General features: G+C 27.4%; 1 protein-coding gene across 2 annotated transcripts; it reads right to left on the reverse strand.

Annotated features, from left to right (window-relative positions):
• Positions 1-215: 215 nt before the first annotated feature.
• Positions 216-10541, reverse strand: LOC133800183 (aldehyde dehydrogenase family 3 member I1, chloroplastic-like). 2 transcript variants are annotated; one of them, XM_062238140.1, is made up of 12 exons: positions 10372-10541; positions 4838-4951; positions 4449-4701; positions 4295-4363; positions 4085-4181; positions 3778-3984; positions 3457-3572; positions 3246-3350; positions 2458-2630; positions 2251-2341; positions 845-994; positions 216-575 (listed from the first exon to the last, which is right to left on the reverse strand). In XM_062238140.1, the coding sequence occupies exons 1-12, from the start codon at positions 10413-10415 to the stop codon at positions 330-332; spliced, it is 1665 nt and encodes a 554-aa protein (XP_062094124.1). In that variant the 5' UTR covers positions 10416-10541; the 3' UTR covers positions 216-329. The 2 variants fall into 2 exon arrangements, with proteins under 2 accessions (XP_062094124.1, XP_062094129.1); XM_062238145.1 differs by lacking the exon at positions 10372-10541 and having other exon boundaries at positions 4449-4660.
• Positions 10542-11209: the final 668 nt, after the last annotated feature.

Genomic DNA, 11209 nt, shown 5'->3' on the forward strand with positions numbered 1-11209 from the left:
AATATTTTTACTCTTTTCGTTAAGCTCCATTTCCTATGTTTTTTTTTCTTTCTTTTTGTGTCAAAACCCATGTTTGCTTGAGTTTTTACAATGTGTAATTGGATTTTAATAAATGTTTTTTTTCCTCCTACAAAGTACCATTTCAATAAAAACTCTCATTATATATTATATCTATCACATTATATATGGTTTGTGATAAGTAATGCCACGCACAATGAATAACAACTATGCATACCATCTTTTATTTACTAAATTAGAGTGAGTTTCTAATGACTGAGAATCCATACAAAACAGCTTAACGACAATTCAACATCATTTGAATGCCTTGATTACTCTTCATCTGTAGACCACCCAATTAGAGCTTGGATAATTCTAACCAAGTTACCACTAATCAAGGCCTTCAACAATCTTTGTTTCTGAGGTGTGTATGGAGGGTACCTCACAGAGGCATCACCATCGAAACTTCTATACATAACTGACTTCTTGTGACTAAAACCATCGAAAGAGAATTTACCATGATACGAACCCATCCCACTCTCTTCCACTCCTCCAAAAGGTAACCCAGGAACCGTAAGCTGGAGTGATAAATAATACAATACTATTAGAATTATTTACATTTTATTATGGTTACTATATGTACAAGTGTATAATAATTAACCTCATATCTATAAAATTATAAATTAACTAATAAGTGAACCCTGCACATTTACAGTGCGTGATACTATATATATGTGACCTTTTAGTATCACTTCGAATGAGAAGATTAGTGATTATTTCATATAAATACATGTGTAGGTAGGTAGGAATGAATATTATTGATATGAAGAGGCCAGAGTTAACTCACATGTATGACTGTATCATTTATGCACATTCCTCCTGAAGATATGTTTTGCACATAATCTTGCTTCAGTTGATCGTTGTTGGTGAAAAGATATGCAACAAGAGGTTTCGGTTTCGATTTTATGATATCATAACTCTCTTCTAATTGCTCAACCTGCCGAAAGAAAGTTATCATTAGAACAATTATATAGTTAATCATGTTACTTATTACAATCATCTTTTAAATATCTTTACTCGCTATACTTTTAGAATCATAATATTGTAACATGATGTCGAATTCATGCAATCACTCTCGACCTGTTCACTAAATTTACAAACATGGATACACTGGCAATACATTTGACCAGGACCAACAATAGTAAAATTATGAACTAATATTGTATGTCGTACCCGAAACTCTTTCTTTTTTTTTTTTTGTGAAATGTCATACCCGACACTCTAAGGTTCTCACAAAAATATATTTTTCTTGATTAATCTAAAATTGCTTTTCCACAATGATGTATGCATATATTTATTTATTATATATAATGTAAACTTTAGTGGCTAAATGTTTGCTTATTCGAAAGTATCCAAACAATAGATCATTCATGAAAATAATAACAATTTTTTCAACAAACCATTTACACTGTAATTACATTTGTTACTTGGATTTAAAAAAAAAATGCTGTGAACATGAATATTGATTGTAAATTATTCATATAGATAAATTGAAAAGTTAAAAACAACATCATAAACTATAGAGACGGATTTTGTTGAATAAAATTCATTTTTTATAAACTATTAAAAAAAATAAAAAGAAGTTTTGAAATAAAAAAATAGTGTAAAGAAGAAATTTTCTAGATTTAGTCACCCAACAATTTTAGGGACGGTTGCAGTGATGAATTGGTACCGTACTGCATGCTCCAATTATAAACCTAACAAATTATAACTCAAGTAATTTTACATGATGGTGTTTATTGTAGTTAGAGCAACAATTCTTCATATTTTCTGAAAACTCTAGATAGTTAGACTGCCAAAACATGAACTAAATGGAATATTGCACTAATGGTGGTACTGAAAGTTTAAAAGCTCTGTTTTGGGTAACTTAAATTATTTAAATGTTCCCAAAAATATGCATGAGATTAGCTCAAACTACAATAAATATGGTCATGTAAAAAAATAGAATCATAATTTATATAAAAATGCATAATTTGGTACGGTTTATAGAGGAAAGTTCCCGCAATTTTAAATTATTACAATTTTCCCTTTCTTAAATATTTAATACATATTTTCACTAATCGAGGTGGCATTTGATGAAACTGAATAGAATGGAAGCCAAAATAAAAAAATAAATAAACAAATACAAAAACCCGGTAAAGGTAAATAGAGGTCAATAATGATAAGTAAAAAAAATCAATTGAAAATACTCACCGTGATAATAGGGAGTAGTGGCCCGAATATCTCCTCCTTCATTATCTCGGTATCTTGTGGAACATCTAATAAAATAGTTGGTGCTATCCTTCTGTAACATTGTGTGTAAATAAGACGATTACATTATTATGTTTACACAATTTTTTTTTCAATTTGTGTAATTTAAATATAGCAATAATATATATATAATTGTTTATTTATACTCACAGTTGGTTTTCATCCCTTTGACCTCCAAGTATAACTTTATCTGAGACCTTATCTTCATCTAAGAGTTTCACCAAACGTGCAAATTGGGATTTGCTAACTATACGTGACATATCTTTTGATTCCATTGGATTTTCACCAAAACATTCCTTCAGTCCATTTTTTAGAGCATCAATCTGTTTCGAAAAGAATAATGCGGGTAATAATAAAACATTGTAATTACAAAACTTGTTATGTAATCTACGTACGGTGTCCAAAAAGTAGTAGTAGTATTACAATGTAGTGGCTCTCTATGTACGTAATGTTGAAAGTCATTACCGTATCTAGAATGCTCTAGAATTCTAGAATGTTCTAGAATATACTAAGAAGAACGTAGAATATTCTAGAAAGTTCTTGAATAACTTATAACTAATTAGACAATATAAAAAGTTATAGAAATATTTAGAAAAATGAAGAAAGTAGTTAAATAAATTATAAAGTTAGAAAATTCTAGAAAGATGTAGATGTTTCCTTTGTAGCCTATAAATACAAATGTAATATGTGTCCAAGGTAGTAGCAAAGTAAGTGTCCCAAAAGTGAGTCAAAGAGTGAGTAAACAAAGTGCATCTAAAAGTGTTCCAAAAAGTGTAAGCTAGAGTGTGTGGTCAAAATTTGTAATCAAGTCTTGGTGTAATTACTTCTGTATCAATAAAGTAATTACGTTTTCACGTGTTGTGATGTCCAACACGTAATGCTTAACATATATGAAACTTAGGAATCTTGATCTATGTAGTTTTCTTAAGCAAACCTACCAACTTAGGAGCAAAGCTTTTGGTTGTGATGATGTAATCTACAGCTATGCAAGCTTGTCCACTATTCAAAGCCCACTTGCCTGTTACTATTCTCCTGGCAGTAACCTTGAAAATCCCAAACACAAACAATAATTAACCATGAAAGTATATCAATTTATGCAACAAGAAATATATCTATACATATATATATATATATATTATGTAAACGTACTTGTAAGTCGATATTCGAATCCACCACAGCTGGGCACTTCCCCCCAAGTTCTAGAATCACTGGTGTGAGGTGTTTTGCAGCCGCAGCCATCACAATTCGCCCCACTCTCGCACTACCTACATGCATCGTATCATATCATATCATATTTTGGAAAATAAAAAAGAAAAAGGGTATGTTGTCATTAATAAATAAGAAATATTTTTTATCAAAATTATTAAAAAAAAAAAACCTAATGGTCAAACTCCATGTAATCATTGATGCATAAATTTTAGTACAAACTAATTTTACTCTATCTATCTATTTATATATATACTGACTGACCTGTATATAATATTTTATCCCACTTTTGTTGGAGCAATGCAGTTGTTTCTGGAACAGCCCCCTCAACAACTCTTATAGCAGAGTTATCTAAGTATTGGTCAAACAATTTAACAAGCAAAGAGGATGTTGCTGGAGCAATTTCTGATGGCTTTAAAACCACCGCATTGCCAGCACAGATAGCTCCAATGACCGGATCAAGAGATAATACTGCCAAATTAAAATTAATTATTACTCATCATCCTCATCAGATGTATATATTTATTACGACTACTTTCAAAGAAGTGGTCCTTTACTTAATTATACTTACAGAAAGGAAAGTTCCAAGTTGAGATGACCAACACAACTCCTAGTGGTTCTGATACAATTTCTGCTGTTGATGGATAAGTTGTAATTGAAGTTTTCACCTGAAAAAATGTATATGTATTCACGGTACACCTATGCTCAATTTAACCTTCTTTCTTTATATCAATAAACACAAAGAAAATATATATCTATATATATATATATATATATCAACCTTTTCTGGCTTCATCCACTCTTTCAATTCTTGTAGAGCATGTTTGCACGAGCCTTTTGTTGTAGAAATCTGGTTTTGTTATTAAGTAATTAATATTGTTTAGCATATAAATGTATAAAAATGAATGAGCAAAGGGAAGGAATGAATATTATACTTCTGAAATGAAGGCTTCAAGATAAGGCTTTGCAAGGTCTTTATGTAGAGCTTCGGTGATATCTTTCTCCTTTTCTTCAAGCATCTTTGCTATACTTTGTAATTGTGAAATTCTCCACTCATAGCTCCTTGTTTTTCCAGAATTGAATACTCCTTGAAGTTCCTTGATTAGTAAGTTTGCTTCATCCACGTCAAATCTTCGCTGTTCTACTTCTGACGTTACTGATAGAGTCGCAGAGCAACTTATTTTAAGGCTAAAAACCAAACCAAATATGCAACATAGAAAAGTAAAGAAAAAAAAAAACAATTTAATCTGTGTCATTATCAATAATAAAATTTATAATCCAAACATAATTTTAATGTTATTATAAGAAAGGATTAATGAATTACAAGGATGAGGAAGTGAAGCTGGCAACGCTGGGATAGGAAAGATTCGTCGAATATTTGTTTCTCTGAATACGGCCAGACTTCAAGGCAGTACTAATGTTGCTTCTACTAAATAATCTGTTTCCAATAATAAGGAAATAGAGTATTAAAACATTCATCTAGTTATACTTACACTTACAAAAATATAACGCACATTCCTTTTTCAGAAAATAACATGAAAATTTCACCAAATTGGAGATCAATTGTTTTTTTCTATTCAAAATTACGATTTTTCCTGAATTGTTTGTATAAGACATCTACCGTTTCCTGGGAAAATATAACATCAACAGTTTTTCTTCTTAAAAGAGTAAAACATTAACTCTTTTGAAGAACAAAAATGGTTGATGTTATATTTTTTTTTTTAAATTATGTCCTAAACAAGATTTCTTTTCTTTGCTTAAGTATGAGTAGATGTAAAAAAATATAAAATTAGTTATTTTACTTAATTGTATTTATAACATTAGTTATTATACACCCTACTTTTCATAAAATTAAAACTCTATTTAAAAAAAATATATATTTCTAATCTCTTAAAGTTATATAACAACAAAATTAATAATAAAATTTTCTTACTAAAATAATTAATTAACATAAAAAAAGTTTATGTTTTTTAATTCATTCTTATTGACTTATGACATAACAAAACAAATTCGACCGATAGTAAAAAGGAAAAATGCTACATCAATACTTAACATTTTGGGTTTGTTATAATTTACTACCCATTTTTTTTATGAAAGAAATACCCAAGGTCATGAAATTCGTGTTTCTGTTACTACCTCTGTTACCGTGTCAACGTGCACACGTGTAAGGACTAGATTTATTCACTTATAAAGTAATTTTAAACCTATTTTTTAATAAAGCTTTTTTAAAACTTTTTTCTTTAAAATTAATTTATAAGTAAATAAATTTGGTCCTTAAACATGTACACGTTGAAATGGTAACGGATGAGGTAGTGGCGGGAACATGGTATTCATGACATTAGGTATTTCTCAAAAAGAAAAAAAGATTTGATAGTAAATTATAACAAATCTAAAATATTGGATATTTATGTCGTCTTTTTCCCTAGTAAAAAATGGTCGAAATGGGTCAAATTATCTTTAATATGAGTAGAAAAACTAGTTTAAATCAAACAAACCTATAATATTTAACATATATGAAAACATACAATTTGAAGAAGAAGAAGGTGGAGGAAACCGGTTACCCCTATCAAATAAAAAATAGAAGTTAACTAGTTACTTAGCCACATCTAAGAAAAATATTTCAAATCTAAAAAATCAATCAAATATGAAAACAACCTTGAAGTTTAAAAAAAAAATGAATAAGGTAACTTTAAGATTTACAAAATTAAAATAAGATTTGAGCAAAAAAAACATAAACCCGTCATGATGGTAATTGGTTACAGTTAAATCTAAAAGAAACATATATCACCAAATTGTCATAGTTGAAAAGGGGCCGACCAAATTGGTTATTTAGCAAGACTAAAAGAAAACTAAATCTAAAAACAAAACCAAATCTGACTATTGCAGAAGAAAAAGAACATAATGCTAACCAATTCTAAAACAAAAAAACAAACAAACAAACCATATCTTAAAAATAAAAAAAAAAATCTACCCGCTATAGAAGAAGAAGAAGGACGACGATCCCGTGACTTGGAAAGGTGTCGACGAACCACCATTGCAGAAGAAGACGAAGAAGAACAATATGTAGAGGTGAGCGACAATACTTTTGCATGAATTTTTTAAACTTTTTATGGTAATTGATTTTCTAATTTTATGGACCTTCCATATTTAATTTTTTTCCCAATTTGTTACCATATTTTGTGCAATTATTTCTTTTCCATAAATATAGGAACTCTCTTCACTTTTTCATATTTATGTAAACTTTTCAACTATCCACAGACTATCGTTAGGATAGTAAATGACCAAACTAAACAAAAAACATTTCACACTAAGCCTTTGTTTGTTAAAGAAGAAAAGTGGAATGAAGGAATCATTTGGAGAGAAAATTGGAGAGAAGATAAAAATAATGGTGGTTTGGTAGGAGAGAAAATAAGAAAGGAAAGAAAAATGAAGAGAAAAAAAGTGGTGGGGTCCACAATAAAAATTTTCTCTCCAAATTGGAGAGAAAATATAGAAGAGAAAATGTTGTAGGCTTTGTATGACCATAATACCCCTTATAAATTGACTAAAAAAATTTAGTAGTATTTTTTTAATATATTATTGCTAAAATAAATATTTTTAAATTATATTTTTTTACCTTAAATATAAATATTTCAACACATAAGTACTACTTAGGTTTATTTAAATTTGTTCTTAGGTTTATTAAATTATTATCATTTTAGCTATAAAATATAATTTTATAAAATCACACATTATCAACAATGAAAAATAATATTTCATATGTAATAAAACATACAAATACCATCCTTATAAATTATTTTATAATTATAATTATATGTATTGCCAACTATTTACTTTATCTTCATAATAAATTTGAAAAAAATATTTTTATTTATGTTATATGTGACAAAAATATATATTTTTAAATATACAAAAATACATTTTTTTCAATAATGAGTAATACATAAATACTAATATAAGGGTATAAATGTCAAAATAACATTTATTTCCTCTCAATTCTAACTCAAATACCAAACAAAGGAAATAAACACAAGTTTCTTTTCTTTCCTTACACCAAACAAGAAGAAGAGATAAGGCATTTCTTTTATTTCCTTCATTTTTTCTATCCCTTTTATTTTTTCTCTCCTCCCTACCAAACATAGCATAAAGTCCATAATCTTGAGGTGAAAATGCTTTAAGATAGGTTTATTTTATTCATTTTATAAATGTTTGTTTTACATGAGTTAATTTGAAACTATCATCCAAAAACAATCGCCAAGATAGTCAAACAATTTTATGATATAATGTGAAACAATTTTTTTAATAAATCCTTAAAAAAATCATTTAACTAAATTTCTAAAGTCTAAACCTAATATTTGAAAAGAAAAGGCTCGATAAGAAACAAAAAGAGCTCATAAAGAATAAAAATTAAAAATGTAATGAAGGACAAAAATAGTAATGAAAAAACAATTGAGAGAAGAAACCTCATTTGACGAAATATGTACAAGTTTTATATATATATATATATATATATATATATATCTTTGGTGGCTCGAAATCATTCACACAAAAAATTGATATATTTGAAAAATAGCACCTATTCTAAATTTTTAATAATGCCAATGTGCGTTACTTATTTTTGAAAGTATCATAATAACTACTTACTCTTAGAAATATCACAAATTAATTTTTATATAAGAATTTATGTGGTTGTATTCTTATTTAAAAAAAAAAACTCATGAAAAGGTAAATATTTCCTAGCAATTTGAAAGAGGCAAAAAAAACAAATTAAAAAGAAGCCCAAAACCGAAACATAAAAAACAAAAGAAAATAAAGTAAATAATAATTAAAAAATGGAAAAACAATATTCCCAATAATTATTAAACTAGAGATATGCGATTAACAGATTCATAACTTTGAAATTTCAAAAAGCTAAAAATACCAAATTAGGCACTCGACCCATCAATCATGTAACGTGATTACACAAGCATAAAAAGTGGGAAGCCCAGTAAGATAACCCTACCTAAGCACCACCAATTAGCTGTTGGGAAATCTACCGAAATACACTACAAGTTAAAAGAAATCTGAAAAATACGTACATTACAAAAATACAGAATTTTTGGATAAAAACACGGAATGACAAAATTGTAAATACGGAGTGACAAAATCATAAATAAAAGCTGTAAAATACAATTTTTTGTGATCAACGTTTACAAACTAGTAAATATATGTTACGGACTTGTAAATATCTATTACGTGTTTATAAATAATATTTACAAAATTAGTTATAAAATTATTCATTTTTTTTGTTTTTTTGTAGATAAAACTTACAAACAAATTCGTAACTAATTTTTTTTTTTTGTAACAATAGTTTACAAATCTAGTTTTACAACTAAGAAATATATTTTTGTAACTAATATTTACAAAAATATTTTATAGTTAAGAAATCATAAACAAAATATACATAAAAATATTATACTTTTCCATATTGTTACAATATTGTACCAAAAAATTACATGAATCATCATATTTATGCTATACAACTTAAAAATATAAATTTAAGATATTCATTATTTATAAAACACTTTATTGAATATAGTGGTGAAATACAATATTTTTTTAAACAAGTTTTACATTTTTGTAACAACAATTTACAAAACTAATTTCACAGCTAAAAAGTTTATTTTTGTAACTCACATTTACATAAATTTTTATAAATTTATTTAACACTATTATTACAAAGATTTACAAAACTAATTTTTTAACTTTAAATATATTTTTGTAATAAAATTTGAAACTTGGATCAGATTATGATTTTGGTTTAACATTGAGTGTTGAGACTTGACTAGTTATGATTTAAAAAATATATATATAATATTTTTATAAAGAATAATAATATTGTGATTATCTTTAACTATATATTGTAATATATAGTTATTAATATTAATTTTAATTAACAGTATATTGTAATTTGTATAAATATTTATTTATTTTTTGAGTAATTGTATAAATATTCATTTTAATATTAATAAATATATTTATTTTAAATAAAAATAAATTAATCTACTTTATTTTATTGAAGGTAATAACTATAATTATTATTGCATTTATTATTATATTATTTGATATGCCTAAATTTTTATTAAAAATTAAGACAAAAAAATAAAACAAAGAGTCAATATATTTGTATACACACGGACGGAGAAAGCCGTATTTTTATAATTTATTAAAGATACCGTATAAAACAAATTTCTTTTTATATTACAGGAGGAGATGTAATTATCTCTTAGCTGTTGTTCCTAATGGGCTCTATTTAGTGCTTATTTTTAGGTTTCCTATTCATAGTATATGCCCAGAATTATTGGTATGAACTGATCTATGTTTACCAGTATAAAAGTGGTTTACAGTTTGATTATTTATTTATATAATTAGTTTTGGAGAAAATTACACATTACTATTTGGTTATGTCCAAAATCCAGCTGCATTTTGCTAAGGTAGATGGATAGTATTATATTTATTGTTTGTGTTTTGGCTTAAAAGCTGGACTGGTGTATTAGTATTATTATCAGTTCTACTTAGTGCCTTAAATTTAAACTTTTCATACAAAGATATCTCGTAAAAATGAAAATAATTTCTATGAATATAGTTAGTACAAAAATTATAACACAAATAGAACTTGAGAAGACAAGGGCAGAGAAGAAATAATATATTCAAGGAGATTTGAACACAAACAAAAGAAGTAAAGAGGATCAATATATGTATTGAACCATATGTGGAAGAGGGTCTTTATAACTAGTAATACTAAAATCGAATTGAATCAACAGACAAATTGCAAACATTATTGTTATATTAAAAGAGAGAAAGAGAGAGAGAACGTACACGGGAGTGTGATGTAAAAGTTGAATACAGGAAAGGCTTCCCATGGTGGTGGGAATGAAGAGAGACGGAGAAAGAGACTGACTCCTTAATGGATCTATCTGGGCTCCTCAATTAATCAATACATATACATAATATAACAGACAATAACATCTTCTGGGAGGGGGATCCCACTCCAAACGTGCCAACTTTTATTTAAACTGTACTAGAATGAGAAACTGAAAGGGGATTTCTTAGCCACAAGAAAATTTGATTTTTTATTATTTTAAAAAAAAATGAAATTGAGAAGATAATGCCCGACGCATTTGATTGGCCCAAGATCCATGTATCTAATAATTGTACTCATATATATTGCTTTACAACAAATTGGAAATCTTGTCTAACATAGGCTACTACTTTCCTGTCCCTTTCTGGGTGTGATACCTAATTTTCATTGATTAGTATTACAGCACAAAAGCCTCTCTTACCATTGCTATTTTTACTTCATAAGAATCTTACGATACCTTCCAAGTGTCACTCCATTTTTAGTCTCTTCTTGGCATCTAGTCTATGTCTTTTTAAACAAAATGAAATATCTAGTCTACCAATATGTTATTTTCAAAACACTTTAATATTTTCCCCTAATATTAACAAATGGTGAGAGATCCCTTTTAATATGTCTGTTGCACTTACTTACATTTCATACCTTGCTCCTTCATTGTTTGTTCAATTTATGACATATATTATCATTCAAACAAAACATTATAACATGCATTCTCTCAATTACCAATAGTTGCCTTAAAACCTAATATTCGTTACAAATTTATACCCCCACTACTCAACATTTTATTATTGAAATGTC

This window comes from Humulus lupulus, chromosome 1, assembly GCF_963169125.1.
Source record: "Humulus lupulus chromosome 1, drHumLupu1.1, whole genome shotgun sequence".
NCBI lineage: Eukaryota > Viridiplantae > Streptophyta > Magnoliopsida > Rosales > Cannabaceae > Humulus > Humulus lupulus.